This window comes from Liolophura sinensis, chromosome 6, assembly GCF_032854445.1.
Source record: "Liolophura sinensis isolate JHLJ2023 chromosome 6, CUHK_Ljap_v2, whole genome shotgun sequence".
NCBI classification, from domain to species: domain Eukaryota; kingdom Metazoa; phylum Mollusca; class Polyplacophora; order Chitonida; family Chitonidae; genus Liolophura; species Liolophura sinensis.
In genome coordinates, this window is record NC_088300.1 from 38284974 (window position 1) to 38305005 (window position 20032).

The 20032-nt window shown below is 38.5% G+C and overlaps 1 protein-coding gene across 1 annotated transcript; it reads right to left on the reverse strand.

Annotated features, from left to right (window-relative positions):
• Positions 1 to 491: 491 nt before the first annotated feature.
• Positions 492 to 17372, reverse strand: LOC135468735 (centriolar and ciliogenesis-associated protein HYLS1-like). The gene is made up of 10 exons (XM_064747135.1): positions 17278 to 17372; positions 12969 to 13127; positions 12171 to 12260; positions 10296 to 10384; positions 9596 to 9795; positions 5834 to 5889; positions 5100 to 5206; positions 3041 to 3083; positions 1113 to 1294; positions 492 to 931 (listed from the first exon to the last, which is right to left on the reverse strand). The coding sequence occupies exons 2-10, from the start codon at positions 13069 to 13071 to the stop codon at positions 797 to 799; spliced, it is 1005 nt and encodes a 334-aa protein (XP_064603205.1). The 5' UTR covers positions 13072 to 13127; positions 17278 to 17372; the 3' UTR covers positions 492 to 796.
• Between the last annotated feature and the right edge of the window lie 2660 nt (positions 17373 to 20032).

Below are 20032 nucleotides of genomic sequence, written 5' to 3' on the forward strand. Positions count from 1 at the left end.
AACATCTCTCAAAAACAACAGCTGAAATGGAATGACCCAAAATATTGTAACATTATGAAGTCCAGTTAGAATTAAACAACTTTGTCTTTTTGCCATCAGCTTAGAAAGAACAATCATGCTAAATGACCAAAAATTTCATCTGTAACTTACCCATTTTTTCTGATTCTAATAGTTCTATTGATTTTAATTTTGAGGTTTGCTCGGAACATGGGATGATATTCTGCTGGAAAGTTGTACGTTTCAGTACAACTTTCCAAGAATTGGTTGTTTAAAATTTCCAAGAATTGGTGGTTTACTCCACAGACATGTGTACTTGATTTAAGAATAATTAATAAATAAATATCTATTTATTAGTAAACTGTCCATTTCAGAGGTTGGCATTGGAGTAACCAAATTTTCTATAACCATTCATCAACTCAAAATTCAGGAATGCGCTTGCCAACGAAAAATGATCGCCACACATGTACAGTCATAAGGCAATATTTCTTCTCCTGTTCAGGGCTTTTATTATGTACACTGAAATCATAAAGATGTTATACAAGACAAAACTACATATAAAGGCACATCAACTGTACACAGAAAGACGCATATAAATACAATTAAGAAATGTGGAGTCACAAATTGCTTTATGTACAACTCTAAAAATTACAGATATTTATAAATAGAAGATTTGGTTAGTGGACTCAAATGATGTGACCTTCCAACATGCACCCACCCAGAGCCCTTCTTTCATTTCCTTTCCCTATGATTTAGTTTCGCTCCCCTCGTACAGTTTAACATTCTCCTTTGCTGATTATCAGAAATCCTCTGGTAGGTCAGTCAATGGGACATTTCCTTGTGCTATGTCCATTCGCACTTGCCACCTTAGAGCTGAACGTTTCTTCTCTGTGGGAACTACATAGGAGTTGGGAACATAGGTCTTTTGTGGTCTCTGTATTAAAGAAAAAAATTTCCCTCTTAGTCAAGTCTTGATTTTTTCTTAAATCCTAAGGATAAAGAAATATGCATCTTCTTCTTTTTTAAGAAACAGATTCAAGGTCAATGATGATACTAGCTTTGATGTTCAACTGAACGGAGATTCTAACTGATTTATGCTTAGAAACATGACTTACTTTATACTCCATTGTGTCACGACACAACATCTGTTCTCGGACATTCCAGCGTAGTCTCTTGTGAGCTTTCTCTCCTGGTACACGATTGGCTGCCCATGACTGTCGGAACTGCTGACCTCTGGCAACAGGGTCACACTTCCTCAGGTTACGGGTATGAGGGTGGTCAGCTGACCTTAGAATAACTAAAACATGAACAGCAAACTTCAGGCATTTACAGATTGATTTATTTGATTGGTGGTTAAACAAAAATTATTCACATACATGATGCTAGTCAGGTGTAAAGACAAAGAAAACCCGAAAATAAGTATATGGTAAATGATGTCAAGTTTTGACTGTCGGTTTCTGTCGTTTACTTTGCCACGGGCTGAGTTGGCAGCACTAATCTGCACCACATGGGGTCAAGTCACTAAAAGCGAGGTCTGCAGATCTCCTAACTGGCCATCTATAATTATACCTCTGAATTATACCGAAGAAAGGCGATGACTATTGAAACCCCCAACTAAATACAGAAACATAGTTTTCGAAAACTAAGGTACCATAACCTTTGACCCCTTTTCGGTAGCACTGTGTCCGAGTTCCGTGTATCGTGAGTCAGGATTTGAAGGTGTTGGCATATTAGAAGTTTGCACAACACTGACTATATATCAAAATAAAGTGCATGTTTTATGATTGCCTGTATGCAAATATGCCCAGGTGTTGCCAGCAAAAGGTAACATTATTTTTTGGCCTATCGGTGGCAAAAATCATGTCATCAGGCGAAATAATAAATACACATGTGGAGATTTCGAGCCCTGTGATTGTACGTTGTACGTCGCTTTAAACACAGTTGTCATCTGCTGGTCAACATCGCAAGTAAGGATTTGCTGGGTTCTAAGTTTTGTTATAGTTTTGTTCATGAAGAGTTCTGCATGCATATTAACGGATATTTGACTCTCCACATGTGTAGAGGTACTGGGTGGTTGCGCTCATCAATCTCCAGAGAGTTTTCTCCTGAATTCCCGCTCGTCATAAAATGGCGATCATAAAACCATCAAGGTGCGCCTTTAGTGAAGTGAGCCTTTATGCACTGAATTCATTATGATTAAACCTGAGGAAAACATGAATGTTGGTGGCAGGCGCGCAGACAGACTGCTCAGTGAAAAGTAAGCTTGTTTATTACATTCAGGAGCTGTTCATATAATCTCTGATGCTCTCCCGGGGCGCCCAGTCAGTAAGAACCACGATCAACACATGAATCATGGGATACACTTTCCAAGTCTGAGGGCGAAACTTTTACAGTATATCTGGCCAATATTAAAATATTGTTTGTTTGATGATGCACGTCCTGTATGACAAAAGAGGGTATGTAAATGAACAGTACAAGGTGTTTCTAAAGGACCATATCTCAAAAACAATCTCGGATGGTTGCATGTGGGATACCAGAAAAGTTGTTGATAAATCCTGTATTTTTAGGAATTCTTAAATCCCTATACTTTACACAGGTATCTAACAACATTAGCTAACTTTGTAACCAAAATATTTATTTAGTTATTTATTTGATTGATGTTTTATGCCGTACTCAAGAATATTTCACTTATACGACGGTGGCCAGCATTATGGCAAGAGGAAACCGGGCAGAGCTTTAGTGTATCCAGCAAGGTCACGCCATCCTTGTGGAAAAAAGTTCATCTACCCTAAATCGTCGACAAATTCCACTAGTAAAATTGAAATTTTGATGCCTTTTTAAACATATAATCCATGAGGGCTATAAAGTATTGTTCAGGGAGAGGCACGTGAACTTCATAGACATTATAATATGACTTGTCCACATCAGACAACATCCCTCCAAAATACCAAAACAGCTTGTTTGTGGACGAATTTATAGGGAGTTTAGAGTACATATATTTTAATGAATCTAATAACAGAGGAGTTAGGATTTGTTCACTCACCGGAGGCTGGCCTGGGGTCATCAGGGTCTAATCTGTATGGGGCCTGTGAAGAAATCAGTAATCAATCAGTAATCCAGGGGTTCATAGAAGTCATTTTTCCATGTACCTACCAATTCTTTCTGGGTGAAATTGAGTTTTTCTTTCAACTGAAACTGATTTTTTTTTGTTTCGATGGACCGCTTGAGATACTAAAATTAACTATTTTTGTACTTTACTACCCTTCATTGATTGAAGTAATTATCACTGCATAGATGTGAACAAGTTGGCCTCTTTCTTGATACTGCAAACTGATGATCGGCACACATTGTGGTTATTGTTACATGTATTTCAGACTACCAGTCCAGTGAAGTGTGAAGACCTGCCCAGAAAGCTTACAACCTAGAGCATAAGTCTAGATTGACTGAAACTCACAACATAAGCAATTGGTCTTGACATCACTTTTTAAAACATATTCAACAGTCATGAATAAAGACAGAATGGTAATGCATTAATGGCTTATGGAATATGTGGTTGTCACTTTCAGTCTGTAAAAGGACATGTCAAAAATTATTTGAAGACAAAAAAAAAAAATATTTGAGAAAATCAAAAATCAAGCAACACCTTAGACGTACACTAGAGCCTAAACTGAACAGCGCACTCAGATGAATATTCCATGCATTATCCTCACTTGTCGAAATAAATGAAGATTTCAATCAACAAAATTATTTCAAAACGTCTGATTTCACTTATTGGCCACATGAAATTTACTGCGAAAATGAGCCACCAGTAATGAGAAAATGAAGAGACCCACAAACAGTGAATTTTACCAAGGAATATTAACTATGATGATCTATAAATAGAGAGGCTACATATTTAGAGCGATAAAATACATTGCTACTTTGTGTATCAATGAATTGTAACTTTCTCCACCAAGAATACGACTGTCTGGTACACACGTTAGTCTTTTGAACAAAAAACATGCTTTCATAGAAAATCAATGTCGCAGGTAAAAATTTAAATCTGGCAAAGATTTTAATTTCGCTGCTATAAGCCACTTATCGAACTTCAGACTCCTGAAAACGAAACCTGAAGGCAAACTGTGTGCTTGCATTGAAATGGGCTAAACATATTAGTGCCACCTGCTGGCAGGGGAAGGAAACCAGTCAGACTGCTCACATGCTGTTACACGCCCTACGCTGATTTCAAAAACAGAACAATCTCAAGCCAAAGTAGGTCAAATTATTTTTGGGGACCGATTTGGTAGAGACCAAAGATGTTTACTATGTGTCATGTTTGATTTCATACACCCCTTCGCTTTCAGAAAATGGCTTTCTTAAATCTAATCACTGCAGAGGGACATGAAGATTTCCCTAAGAGGGAGAGGAGTCGTAACACGAACAGGTTGCTTCATGGTACTTTGGAAATGCTCAAATTGAGTTTATGTAAAATTTTAAATATTTCTTTCAAAAAAAACTACGTCAAACTAAATAAATATAACCAGTTAATGAGTTTTTTATTAAATCAACAGACCGAATACTGGCTCGTCCAGACAACTTCTATGAACCCCTGCTAATCAAATACTTCAGAACACAAACACATATCCAAGAAAACCTCAACACGCAGCTGGTTCACAGGACAGCCAAGAGAAAGTTCATTAAAACTATAGTTTTGAGTTCTTCCAAGTAAGGTATTAGTGTTAAAACTGGAACCATATACCTATATACATTCTGAAACAATTTTACATTTAACATAATGCCAAATTACGCTAGGTGATCCCACATTGTATACGGTGAACATTGTTACCTTCTGTTAACAACCAGATTTAATGTATCTGCCCTAATAATGAGACCCAAAAGAGTCTGAAAATATTTATTTTGACGCTGAAACTTTTTTTTACTTAATAATATTTATTTAATTTTACCATTATCCTACCTTCCAAACTGACTTCAAAACACCTTTCAGCTTCAATGGAACTCAATGGAACTCAATGAATCATGTAAATTGTGTAACTCATTCATTGACAAAATTGTAGTACTACTATCAGAGATACTGACATGGGTTATGTACAGAGCTATCTTACCTGGGCAGGTGGGGCTGAAGCTGGCCTCGTCCTCTCACCACGGTGGTTTAACGTGTAATAACTCAGCCGAACCTCTTTTAACCGTTCCTCTATATCTGCTAAACTACCTGAAATACATGGCAGGTCAACACATTAGTAGTAACCAATCTGTCTTCTCACACACTATTATCACTGTCAAATAAAGGACAATACCACTCGAAGATGCTTTACTAGGTAGATTCTCACCTGTACATATTGACTTTAACTGTATCCAAATAAAAAGACAAAAGATTTACTGATCATCTGTAAACCTGGATAAGACAGATGGACTGTATGGCATTTCTCTACACATCCCGCTTTCACTTCACTCAGGTATATGTAGCTTATAAGCACATCAATCATACAGTTTCTCAAGATGATAGAATTACTTTATTATTTGTGTTTAAACTATGGTTGCTTGCTTTCAAATATAAGGTAGCGTCTTTGATGTGTTTCCTGCTAGTATGCCCTTCTCAAAGCCAACATATTAATACTACTGCCTCACTGGAATTCTACACCACTCAAAGTTCTAAATTTCACCCATTTAAACCAGTTTCGGGATTCAACTTTGGTCTCTTGCTTATGAGACAGACACAAAGTGGTTTTGCGCATGATTATGCCCCACTGATGGATATTCACTAGTCTTTGCCCATGTATCTGATATGGACAGTCTTCCACAGACTGTATTTTCAACAAGTGCATCTTGTCAAACTTACCCACTTCACTCTCTGTCACAGATTCGTCTATTATCTTTGATCCATCACTACCTTTCCTGTGAGAGATAACAGAGAACAAAAGATGCAGTGTCGGTTCTGAGACTATGAGACACCATTCAGCAAAGCTTTACAATGTACCAATCCTATCACAAGATCTAGTTTTGAACTTTGAACTTTAGAACTTCTAAAATTGTTTTTATAAACAAAAGATTCCTTTCATAAAAAGCTAAAAGTCTGTTTGACACAATTCTGATGTTCTGATGTACAACGGTTTTAACTCGAATGTAAACTTATTTTGGATTGAGCATGAACATGCAGGATACTTTATTGTTACACATCAAGAACTTGACGTGAAGTAAAATGATCACACAAGTTGCCCATACTACCAAATTCCCATTGCACAGGTATAACCTAATAAACTGAAAGAATAATTTCGAATTGACAAATACATGTATACAGCCACATTGTAAATGATGTTTAAAAGATTAGTGTCCAGATTCATTATTTATTCATAATTAGCTACCCCTGTATATATTGTTAAACTGAGTGTAAAGAAAATATTGAAAAGGCGTACATTAATCTGAGTAATATGGTACTTAAAATCACTAGATAATGAGGCTGCTTTTGCGCATGTTTTCCATGAACACTTGGTAGTCTCCACCGAATTACGTCATAGAAGTCCAGGCTTCATGTGCTGTCTGAGCTTAGCCATTTACATATAGTTCAGTGTTAAAAAAGCTAAAAGAGTAAAAACAAGCATATCGAATTCCTCCATGAAATGCTTTGCTGTTCTGCATATGTTTGTAAAAATAGGTCGAAGAACCCTGGAGTTAGTTTTTTCAAGTTCCAAGCTCAGAGAGGCATGGTTTACAGCACAAGGAAGGAAGGAATTTGTGGCCACCGAAAACAGGCGTATCTGCTCTTGCCAATTTACGGATGAAAGCTGCGACAGGAATACTGCTGGATTTCCATAATGGCACCTGCACGCAGAACTTATAAAATACTATTAACTGAACTGACAACCAAGAAACACCAAAATTATTGTAGTGTCACAACTATGATTGTTTACTGTGGGGAAGAGCTCATAAGTTCGAACGGCGGGTCGGACAAGGTGGCATGCCGATGTAGGATCCATACCTTTCAGGTTTAATCTCTAAAAACGGCCTATGTAGCCATAACGATGGAACACGTGTATGGGATGTGGCTTGATAAGAGACAAGTCACCCAAACAAGTCAAACAAGTAATCACATACATGCTAAATCTGAAGTGATTTGTCATATCTGAACATGGTGTTGGCAAGTGTGGGAATAGCTGCATACGCAGAAATACACCCATCACGGGCTTCACATACCTGAACGTGGTGTTGGCAAGTGTGGGAATAGCTGCATACGCAGAAATACACCCATCACAGGCTTCACATACCTGAACGTGGTGTTGGCAAGTGTGGGAATGGCTGCATACACAGAAATACACCCATCACAGGCTTCACATACCTGAACGTGGTGTTGGCAAGTGTGGGAATAGCTGCATACGCAGAACTACTCCCACCACAGGCTTCACATACCTGAACATGGTGTTGGCAAGTGTGGGAATGGCTGCATACGCAGAAATACACCCATCACAGGCTTCACATACCTGAACATGGTGTTGGCAAGTGTGGGAATGGCTGCATACGCAGAAATACACCCATCACAGGCTTCACATGCCTGAACGTGGTGTTGGCAAGTGTGGGAATGGCTGCATACGCAGAAATACACCCATCACAGGCTTCACATACCTGGACATGGTGTTGGCAAGTGTGGGAATGAATGCATATGCAGAAATACACCCATCACAAGGTTCACATACATGTACAATAAAACAATTTTTAAACAATGTATTACTGTAAATGGGACGCTAACATTTCCTGAGAGCTCACAGTCATGTGTCTGTACACGACAAGCTTAAAGAATTCAACACTGACCAATTATATTATTTATTTTGAGTGACATGCCCCTTGGAATAATCACAACTGTATGGTTTTGGCGAGAATAATAACTGATAAGCAGCTCAGTCCGAATATAATATGAAATATTCCCACACGTTGGCCTGTACTGAAGAGGTTCGTTTGGGGGGCCAATGTGGGCTATACCGCAATGCTATTATGCATTCAGATATAACAGATATGAAAAGATGTTCGAAATATTTTGAACATTGGGATACATCTTGGGAAGAAAATTTTTTCAGGGCTGATCAAACACTTGTGAACCATGCAGGCTCATGGAATATGTGTGGTGATTGAATATAACACCTTTACTTACTCAAGAATTCAAACCATCCAGCTTGTCAACAATACACTGAATTAAATCTTTGGATAGAGTTTTCTTTATTCACTTTGTGTGACAGAAATAGGGTGCATGTGTAGACCTATACACTTGTGCACATATGGAAAGAATCACCTTTTTGAGCCTCATTGTCAGCTATTGAAGGCCGGCTGATGGGGATAGAATGTCTGGCTTGCCCTGAATTTGGAGGGAATTATCCTTTGATGTGACTTGTGGTTTTGTTTTCATTGTGACATCTCCCACCAAATCTAGTCTAGCAGAGGGACTTCAATGAATTCACATACACCTCCACTGTGAAGTACTTATACCTTTTAACCACAGAGAGAATTAGATTATACATATGCAAACCGATAATATTTACTTCCTTGTATCTTAGGCATTTCAGTGAATTAAACCACCACAAAAAGGTAAAACTGGGTGTATTTAAGTGATTTCATAACCACTGAAGATATTGTAAATTACATCTGTGGTCGGATCGGGTCTACAGTTGTAATGATTGACAGGCCGACTCCGCCTTTGTTTATATTTGAATACTTGGTCACTTATATAGATTGATACCTCAATCTCCACAAAATGAGTGGTGTTAACAGGTCATAAGAGCTTACACTGGTAAGGTGTAATAATGTCTGGGTGTACTGGTATGCAAATTAACGGTCCATCGTAACCGAACGGTGAGTCTTGCATTTTTGATGCAGAGAGCTATAGCCCGGCCAGAACCTACCTTGTATTGGTGTCTGTCATTAGTTCTAACGCACCTTCCGTGATGTACACGTGTATAAGAATTTCAACATAATAAATAAACAGGATCATACATTTGCCGTTGTATTTTGCGAAAAATCACCAAATACGTATGAACACTTAAGCCTACAGTCTACAGACCAAACAAAGAACTTCAACAGTGTTTCAAATACATGATCCTCACAGCAAATTCACCAGTTTTTACTTCCTCAAGAGGCTGGTATCACGCTAGCAAGTGCATTTTTGTAGTTGTGTTGACAAGCTGGTACATGTTCACCCATCACGATGTAGGATCTCCTTCATCGATATTAAAGACTTGCTTCGGGAAGCCGTAAAATATCATCCGTGCCAACAAAACATTTTTCTTTTTTTTTTTCAAATCAGCAGACAAAAGCAACTGTATGACTGTACACATTGGATTAGTAATAGAGTTCAAAGAGTGAAATGTTCAGTTATGTGAACAGACTGTAAAAAAGGTTGTTGTCCTCGCGGCTGAGCAAAGCCTCCAGCTGTTGGGAAGCCAATCTTTATTCCTATGAAAACAAAAAATGCTTTAGTGGTTGAAAAGGTTAAGGTTTACAGTAATCACCTTGTTTTCGTCTTGCATCTGAAGTTACACTTCATCTGTCAAACTTGTTGAGTATTTAGGGAAAATATCAAGTGCGGAGACATGTTAAACTGAATGTAATGTGGAGTTACCTTAATATTTTCCGTCGCATGTATCTCCTTTCAGAGTCCGTCTCTGACAAATTGTCATTTATCTGTGGTATTTTGATAAACCTGCTCCCTGAGGGGTCTCCATGAGCGCCCACTCTGTTACTGTAGGATATCAGTCTCTCTCCATCCTCCTGATCAGAACATAGATTCTCCTTACCATGTACATCATGAAGATAGCTGGGCTGCAAAGGAGAAAACATGGTCCAAATGAAGATGTCTGTGAAGATGCATTTTTTTAAAAAAAGTAGCCTATTAGCCTGGATTTGCTTCGTTCACAGAAACATACAAATTCTCATCAGAACCTATATTTATTTTTTTATTTGATTGGTGTTTTAAAGAATATTTTACTTATACGACGGCAGCCAGCATTATGGTGGGTGGAAACCGGGCACAGCCCGGGGGAAACCCATGACCATCCGCAGGTTGCTGGCAGACCTTCCCTCTCACCGGAGAGGAAGCCAGCATGAGCTGGACTTGAACTCACAGCGACTGCATTGGTGACAGACTGCTGGGTCATTACACTGTGCTAGCGCGCTAACCAACTGAGCCACGGAGGCCCCCCGTCAGAACCTATAAGACCTTCACCGTTCAATGTCAGTGAAGCATCATACATATGACACCTAACATAAAACCCCACCCAGTTGTGACATTGTAATGTACGGGTATGATGCTTTAATCTTACCACAGAAGCTTTAGTTCTGTTTCTGTCAGGAAAAGCTGTTCCTTCTAATGGAATCCTTTCCTTGTGAATGTAGGGTTGTGATCTGAAACCTACAAGGAGAACATATGAAATCTTCTTACCACATACATGTAGCTCTCAGATGAAAGAGGAACATTTAAAAACATACATGTACAGTACAATTTTATAATTTGACCATGGCAGTCAGGTTTATGGGTACAGGAAGCCTGAATGCCTGGACTAAAACAACCCCTAGGCACTGTATGCAGCTGAACCACCAGCAGCAGGATTTCACCTTGTGATATAAAGTCATACTAACTTGCTAATATTATGTCAGCAAGTCTATACATTCTAAATCAGTTTTTACATTCATATTTTCTCACCTAGAGCTTAAATTTGAGGACAAAATAAATAAGTGTCACATCATCATTAACTGCTGATTAATTAGCTTTAGAAAAAAACAAGTCTATAAGCCTAAAGCGTTTTTGTATTATTCCTAATTCCATTTCATCCTCGGTGAAAGCTATCGTGACATCATGACGTCACAGAAGGGTTAAGCATGTGTACGCAGTATAGGGTGAATGGCTTGCAACTTTGTATTTCATTCCCGGTTAGGGGAATTACGTCACAGAAAAATCTAATATATACTAATCAGTGTGCTGCAGCTTGGCAGCAGTGTTCATTTCAGGGTGAGAAATGTGTCATTTTCGAAGATTACAAGCAGACCAATACCAACGCATGTTTCACAATTTAAAACTTCTCACAGATAATTTTCAACAGCCACTTGCCATCGGTTTGATACTCACTCAAACTGAAATCAGCTATTATACAGACTGGTACCTCTTTTGTTTACAATCTTTTTGCCTGGTGTGCAGGATGTTGCAGGCCAGGTGCTATATAGAATAATTTGGCTGGGATTTTCCATATTTGATCACAATATTACCCACATTAAAGGAGAATAAAACTTAAAAAAACATGACACTATAGGCTGAATAGAGCACATTTTTTTCTATCTGATCGTGCCTGTCTTTGTGATTTTTATTCACCATACACGTAAAGCCTGAAAACGGCAAAGCTCGCATAAATCGCAAAGTCCATTGCATCCTCCATGTTTAACACTTTGCAATTGATACCTGGGGTGTGGTGCCTCTCAGCCAATGAGAGTCGTTACAACTGCCGGCTTGTTCGTGTAAACTCGGCACCTACGTCCAACATTCAGGTTTCCCGATCATCAAGCGGAAAACGAACTGTACTGTTCGTTACCTTCTGGGAAGAAGAGTTCTACCGGAAATGCATGAACTGCACTTCAGCAGTTTCCAATGGCAATTCTCCTTCTAACACAGACGACTTCAGGACTAGTTCTTAGGCAAAATAGAGTCGCCCCAAGCTGATTTTGGCACTGACATTATTTACAATTTATCAACTTGAGGTACATATTAGAATTTTTTTTGATGGCATGCACCTGCCAGAAAATGCATACTCTTTTCAATGGTATTTGATTGATATTTAAATTTTCTTCTCCTTTAAACGTTTTACGCCGTACTCAAGAATATTTCACTTATACGACGGCGGCCAGCATTATGGTGGGTGGAAACCGGGCACAGCCCGGGGAAAACCCACGACCATCCGCAGGTTGCTGCAAGACCTTCCCACGTACGGCCGGAGAGGAAGCCAGCATGAGCTGGTCTTGAACTCACAACGACCGCATTGGTGAGAGGCTTCTGGGTCACTACGCTGCGCTAGCGCGCTAACCGACTGAGCCACGGAGGCCCCCCAAAAGTGTTTAAAAAAGACACCAGTTGTTAACAATCTAGCAAATTTGAATCAAAACGAATATGATAACATGTTAAAAAAGCAATATAGATGTCTTTGACCTACTTTCATCTCCACGAAACTGTTCTGGACTTAAGAGGCTGCCCTCCTGTGAGCTGTTCTTACTGCGGTCAAATCTTACAAGTCTCTCCAAGTCTGAAATATACATATGAATTTGCTTATACACCTGCAGGTTGCCAGATAAATGATACTGAACATGCAGATACAAGCATAATTTATTGAATGTATGCCTCTGTGTGGCAAGAGTGGCCAGGTGGTGAGCTTCCTAGCTCCCAGATGCTTTCATAAAGAGCCATGCAAGCAAATAACCTGTTTAATATACACCCACTGCCAGCTGTCTAGAACAGTTTATTGATTATTTATATGAAATCCCAGATGGCCCAATATCAGACCATCTTGTCTTGTGACAATGCTATTTTTCATTCCATTCTCAGTGATTCCACATGAAGATCTATTGATCTTTAAATACACATCTCACAAAATACAATTTTATATAATATTGTTGCAGCAATACAGTTACTAAAATATTATCCAATTAGAATAGCTGGGTGTATTATTGGTATTAAGCTATGCCCTCAAAGTTAGTTGAATATCATCATTTAGTGGATGAGGAAAAAAAAATGAACAAACACACTGAAACTTACTCTCATAAATGCACATTACATACATCAACTGAGAAACAAACTTTACGGAAGGCAACCTAAAGTTGACGTTCATTCACAGTGGGACCTTTAACAAGCTTACAGCAATAACAGATTTATAAGCGGTTGCTTGAGACATCAGTTACATACATGTACATGTCAGTAACTACTAGCAGTTCTTCATACTTCACACATGTCATACCTGTTTTAAATTGTTGCAATCTTGAGGGAGCTATATCATAATAGCCCAGTTTTGACAGTTCTTCACGTATCTCTTCATCAGTAAAATCCAAATCATCATCCATGTTGATAACTCACATCAATCAACCAGAGTTTTTGGAGTTGAACGTCTTCAGTTAATCTGAAAATAAAACATGGTTGCATTAATTAGTTTCACTCTTGGATGGCCACTTTAGTGAGTACCATTAATTACATGTAGCATGTGAACACCTTGGAGAGAGAGAGAGTAGAAATTGTCAGATAGGAAACCATTCTATCATCTTTGCGACAGAAATTGGTTAGGATACAAAAACAAAAAAACAAAACAAAACAAAACTATAAGTCAAAGCTTTTGACAGGATCTGCTGTCCTATTTGATCTTTGGTCCTAATATCCCTGTGCTAGTTCGTGTGCAAAATGGTTGGTGTTTTGTCTTGTTTCCCATACTTTTCTTATACAGTCCATCGCTTTTCAGTCTTTTACATGAAAAAGCGGTACAGTTTTCCACTAATGATTAGGTTCATGCTTATACATGAACAAAATCCTCCCCATATTGGCCTATGGTTAATAAGGCTGTTGTTGTTAAATGAGCTTTTTTGTACGGGTACTCATGTAACTTACCAAAAGTGTAAGTCAGCAGGGTTTCAGAAATGTTCGAAAATACAACCCTTGTAAAATTCACATAGCTGATTGTGTACTACTGTAACTTATGGTTGTTAAAGCTGTTGTTGTTAAATGAGCTTTTTTTGGACTGGTACTCATGTAACTGACCAAAAGTGTAAGTCAGCAGGCATTCAGAAATGTTCGAAAATACAACCGTTGTAAAATTCACATAGTTGATTGTGTACTAGTGTAACTGATGGTTGTTAAAGCTGATGTTGTTAATTGAGCTTTTTTGTACTGGTACTCATGTAACTGACCAAAAGTGTAAGTCAGCAGGCTTTCAGAAATGTTCGAAGACACAACCCTTGTAAAATTCACATAGTTGATTATCTACTAGTGTTACCTATGGTTATTAAGGCTGCTGTTGTTAAATGAGCTTTTTTGTACCGGTACTCATGTAACTGACCAAAAGTGTAGGTCAGCAGGGTTTCACAAATGTTCGAAATGGATTTACTATGTATACTGACCGAAACCTACAAATGGAAGACACAGACATGCTCATATATGTCTGATCTCGTCAATAACATATAAATATACCAGTTCAGTCCTTGCTATAGTGCATTTCTGAAGCTTTCTGGCAGGAAGCAAGTTTTTCTGCTTCAACCACCGGGGATTTAATCCGAGGAGTTGTGAAGCTCACCTACTCAATACCTTAGTACATTGTTAAATTGGGTGCCAGCTTCACTTGTGGCGCCAGGTCTTATGCAATCAATCACATTGATACCACAGGCATTTCTATGCTCACAGTGCTTGTCTCTGCTGCTCACGATTAATATGTGCATATCACATCACACCATGGCTTCCACCATGATCTATCCTAAAAATGTGGAAGAAACTACTGACTTGTATTTGTTCGGAGCACATATGTAGGATTTCACAACCTTGAGGCTTTGATACACATTACACTGTTGTTGTCATTTTATTTTTCAATACTTCTGTGGGTTCACTATGAGAGTTTTAGCCACCCATCTTCTGATTTTTCCTACATCAGTTTGCAAGAAATTGCCCATCCAAAAGATGGGAGAAAAAGGATTGTAAGTCAATGGAAACTCTGGAGCTAGTTACAGGTAAAATGGCTGAAGGGAAGGTTAAGGCGTTAAAAAGGAGTTAAAACACCCTGTCGTAGTGAAATTTAACTAAAAAAAAAACCCAAAAAAGATTGGAGAGAAAGAGTGTGCAATTATAAACAATAATTATTGGAAGATTGGAAAACAAATTTCAAAAAAACTTCCTTATCTTATCTTTTTATACAGTACTCTCTACATATTAGATCTCTTAGAACTACATATATAACAATAGACTGCAATTTGCAAATACGAAAACGGCTGATGTATATAATGGCAAGGTGCTGCAAGCAAGTCCTAAGAAGAGTGAGAGAGTGAGTGCTTGGGGTTTAACATTGTACTTAACAATTTTTCAGTCATACGACGACAAAGAAATCCTTAGGAGCGCATGTAATGTTCCCCCTTGTTGAAGGACGGATTTCAACCGCTCTTTTATCTAGTGCTGCTTCACTGAGACGCCTTGCCAAATGCCAAAGTAAGCCATCCCGCCCAAGCCATTATACTGATTTAGGTCAACCAGTCGTTGCACTATCCCCTTCATGCTGAACGCTAAGGTTCTTAGGTGTGAATCGATCCAGGATTGACCCTGGATCTACCACTCCTGAAGTGGACGATCTACCAACTGTGCTATCGGTGCCGGGCAGTCCTAAAAAGAGCCTAATTCATAGTTTTACAGTGATGTCAAAGTTACTGCATGCCCATCATCAGCTCTATCTGGGGTCATCATCATGCCATGTTAAATACAGGTGTGAGTGAGAAGTTATCTTTAATACATTCCCTTATTCCATTTACATAGTCTACATGTACCTCCTATCAACTTCTAAATGCAATTTATCATCCACTAGATAAATGTTCTAGCTTTGGTTTTAGTAGACCAATTTATTACTTAAAAGCCTACCAAGCTCCACAAGTTTTTGACAGATTTGAAATATTTAGGGAATAAGGTTGATGAAACTTTGAAACTGTAAGATTTAACTAACAGCTGGTCACACTGGATTGCTAGCACATCCTAACATTCCTAACACATTCCTAACTGGTTGTCAATATCAGAAGCTAAATATATTGATTGTTAGCTAGTGATAACCCAGTACTTATAAGTCATTGGGACGGGTACACAGGCTACTGGTTGACGAATATTTGGATACTTTTGGATAATTCTGTGTGGTGATAGGAAGGTGAGATCTTACAGTGTGGATTTGACCAGCTAGAGGTAAGTTGAGCGGGCTGCCACCTTTGTCCTATCATTAGCTTATCCAAACTACCTGGTCTAGCCCCACCTGCATCTGAGACCAGCAACCAAATGCTCTACCTGTACCTGACCATGTGATCTTTTTCATTGATGTCACTGGTTATGTAAGGCCTTTCATCCATGTAAACACTCTCCAAAACATTCCAAATTATAGTTTATTTCTCTTAAAACACACAGCTAGAATCATTAAGAATAGAATTTTCTCGTGTAACGTGCTGCAACAACAACATCAATCTAATATGATCTTCTTCACAATTTAATCTGAAACCCCCCTGGATTATTACATACAGGCCCAATCACAGTAAGAAAATAATTTTCTATACCCTTAGCTGCTTTCCCAGAAAGTTACTTGCTTCAAAAAAGACTGTTTTCCTGTGTAGTTGGATATGACATAGAAGTAATCCCCTTCTGTGAGGGCTTGGACAGCGCCACGTTTCCACAAGGCTAGGTACGAGAGCCTCACTTTTATATCTTCCCAACTATGAGAGGAGGCCAGTGTACCGAAAAAGAGGAGATTTGACAAAGCTTAACCCAAATTCATAGTTACAGATTGTGAATCTAAAGTGAAATGAACTGTTAGTTACATGGTAATTGATCTATTTTACAGATGCAGACTACAGGTTTTCAATTTTGACCAGGTTTTTGTCACAAATGTACACCCTACCACCACAGAGACAACATGCTGGTCTGACTGTAAGTTGAGCAGCCATGAATATGGTTGCAAAATATGTAACTCATCTATCTATTGTGTGGTGCAACCACAGGAGTTTAGAAAGCCTCCCTGAAATGTTGACTTTCTGATTGAGGACATTTATGAGTAAATATCTTTAAAAATAAGACACGCTGCAAAGCAAAAGTTATACCAAGAGTTCAGAGTGATTATACGGATTCGCCAAGGCCAAAAATCACAAAGACAAACTCTTTCTTTTCGTGTTTATGAATATTGCTCAACCAAACAGTGTGCTCGGTCTAGTAAGACGTAAGAAATGATTTTCTTCTTCCAAGTAAAGAAAAGGAACAAACCATACACAGCACTTCGTTCAAAATTTGTGACGGCACCTAACCTAAATGCATGGGATAGTACTCCACCATTGAGCTGAATGACAACAGACGCTCGCTATCCACGAGCCTAGGTTGATTACTAACTGGTAACTTGTTACAACACGTCGTTGTTGTTGTTCTGCGTCATGTCAGAACACGTTGACAGGTACAGGTTGGTCTTTCAACTATTTTCAATAATTAGTAAAGTATACCCGTATATTTCATATATCATACAACAAAAAGCCATTTCATTTATGTAACATACTATTACTCACCTAATAACAGCCTACTTGCATTGTAAAAGGGAACAAAATTAAACGGGATGCTCGCTGTGCTTCAAAATACCGCCATTTTGTAACTACAGATTCACGGTCAATCTAAAACTGGAACTGGAAAATATCCGAGAAATGGGACTGTCATTTAATAGGTTATCGCATTAGCTTGCAAACATCAGGCCTAAACATTATAAGAATTTTTGTAGTTACGTATAGTTCATATAGGACAGCGTATGGTGACTTGAAAGATTTCTAATAAGATTTGCAGTTATACAATTTTTATGATTAAGTTCCACAGGAGAAGCCACCACATATTACTATATGAATAAAATCAATTGATGGTATACTTGTTCAGTGAAATCGAATGGCAATTTCTGCTGATCGAAGAACATGTACATGTATACACTTATTTGCATGTCAGTCCCTGATCCTCGGAGGAAGATTGAAAATCTTTAACATTGTTTAATTGTTAAAATTGACCATTATTGTTGCACAATAATCCGAGGAAACAGATGTGGGTTTTGATGCTTGCATTGGTGTAATAGCACTTTGGGAATATATTTATAAAAAGCCACGAAGAGCTAGGAAGGCCTACAAGGGGATAGAGTAATATATACACCTGCTTGTACTGTTTAAAAAATGAAACTTGCAATCCTTCTATAATGTTTTCAGTGATTTCGATGTTTTTCTTCTTCTTCAGAATGTCACATTGAGAGACATAGCCTCATAAACTTTCCCAATCACACTTGTACCAGTTAGTTAGTTAGTTAGTTATGTATCTTAATTGGTGATTAACGCTAAACTCAATAAGTTTTCAGTATATATGTAATATAAATTACACCAGTGTGAAACCAGTCTAATCCAGTCTGCTGTGAAATATGTGCACAGCCACAGGGCACCAAACTTTTGCTCACAACCATTGTCTCAATTTATCCTCTGTATTTGTCATACTATATTATCTGTAGTGTTTTTAATGTTTTTGCACTGGGATAGTGTGTCACACCAGCATAAGTTTATATCATTTATATCACGTAAGCCCTGTATAGAATGTAAGGTAATGTCAGTGAACAATTATTCCAGATTGTGTATTGTATAGCCTAATTTAGTATAGAGAAGCGCCCCCAGTATAGCATACTGGTATGCTGTCAACAACGCCGCAAGTTCGAACCCATCCGTCGCTGGCTTTTTATCGTCATTTTTTTGTTGTCATCATGATTGGAAACGTGTGAAGTATTTCAAAAACAGCAAATCCACAAATGATTCCTTTAATTCCAGTTTCTTCTTTCTATCGTAAAATATTGCGACTGTGAGATGAAATACTCGTGCTACACACAGCAATATGCATCAACTTATATGTATTTGTTTGTACCGGTACTCCAGTTTATGTATTTAAGACATTTATTTACGTATTCTGTAACCTGGATCATTCCATGCTTTTCTTGTAGATGCCCCTTATACGTATAACAAATCGACCTCTGATCTATGAACCTTCGCTTGTTCAACCACATGAATTTTGAAGTCAGGGTGGGTTTATCAGGTAGTCTGTAGGCCTATATGCCTACTGTCTGGCATAAAACTGCTAACTTCCTTAATTACACAGTAACCTTTAACCATCCATTTGTAGGCCTATATGGGCAGAGAGTTTGTTGTTTTGATGTATATAATTTTCCTGTGGAAAACATTCTCGCCTAAGTTATTATAGTATGTTATTCAATCTTGCTTTACCGTGAGTGTGACGAGTTGTGCGCAGTCTGGTAACGTAGTAGCCTATAGATACAAAGAGTGTGACGAGCTGTGCGCAGTCTGGTAACGTAATAGCCTATAGATACAATGAGCGTGACAAGTTGTGTGCCGTCTGGTAACGTAGTAGCCTATACCATGAGTGTGACGAGTTGTGCGCAGTCTGGTAACGTAGTAGCCTATAGATACCACGAGCGTGACGAGTTGTGCGCCGTCTGGTAACGTAGAAGCTTATATACTCATACATTATAAGAGAACAATGGCCAATTCATTGTCGAGGTCATTGGGCAAGAAAAGGTAAACCATCAAGCCTACAAAAATTTCAAGTGACAAGCAAGGTAAACCTTTTGGTTAACAAGTTTCTAATTTAATTAACTTAAGAAATATGTTTTCGGCAATTTAACATTTGAAAAGCCATGTCCCTGTATAATCAAACATAAGCAAAACATGCATTGTGTCCAGACAGCTACATCCAAAAGTACTCGATAATTCACGATTTTAAACACCATGTTTTTAGGTAATTATTATTCGTCAGATTTTTTAGCTAGGTAATCAGTTTGTATGCACATCATGTTTCGAAAACACATTTGACATATCGTGTTCTGAGCTTGTGATGAAGAATTGTTTAATCATTCCCACGAAAAGGTAAAGGATTAATTGGTGCATAAAAACTCAACGCTCAGCTGTTTCCCAAATATCATCCAGGGCCGTATTGGTGCTTAACCCAACTCCCTGTTGTTTCCCAAATATCATCCAGGGCCGTACTGGTGCTTAACCCAACGCTCAGCTGTTTCCCAAATACCATCTAGGTCAGTATTGGTGCTTAACCCAATGCCCTGTTGTTCCCAAATACCATCCAGGGCCGTATTGATGCTTGACCCAGCGCTCAGCTGTTTCCCAAATACCATCCAGGGCCGTATTGGTGCTTAACCCAACGCTCTGCTGTTTCCCAAATACCATCCAGGGCCGTATTGGTTTTTAACCCAACGCCCTGCTGTTCCCCAAATACCAGTTT

Excerpts from the sequence above, each read along its gene's own strand:
- LOC135468735 (XM_064747135.1), bottom strand. The coding sequence starts at position 13,071 with ATGGATGATGATTTGGATTTTACTGATGAAGAGATACGTGAAGAACTG. Across the intron at positions 9,796-10,295 it reads ACAGAACTAAAGCTTCTGTG|CCCAGCTATCTTCATGATGT; the intron begins GTAAGATTAAAG and ends TCTCCTTTGCAG. Across the intron at positions 932-1,112 it reads GTGACACAATGGAGTATAAA|AGACCACAAAAGACCTATGT; the intron begins GTAAGTCATGTT and ends TCTTTAATACAG.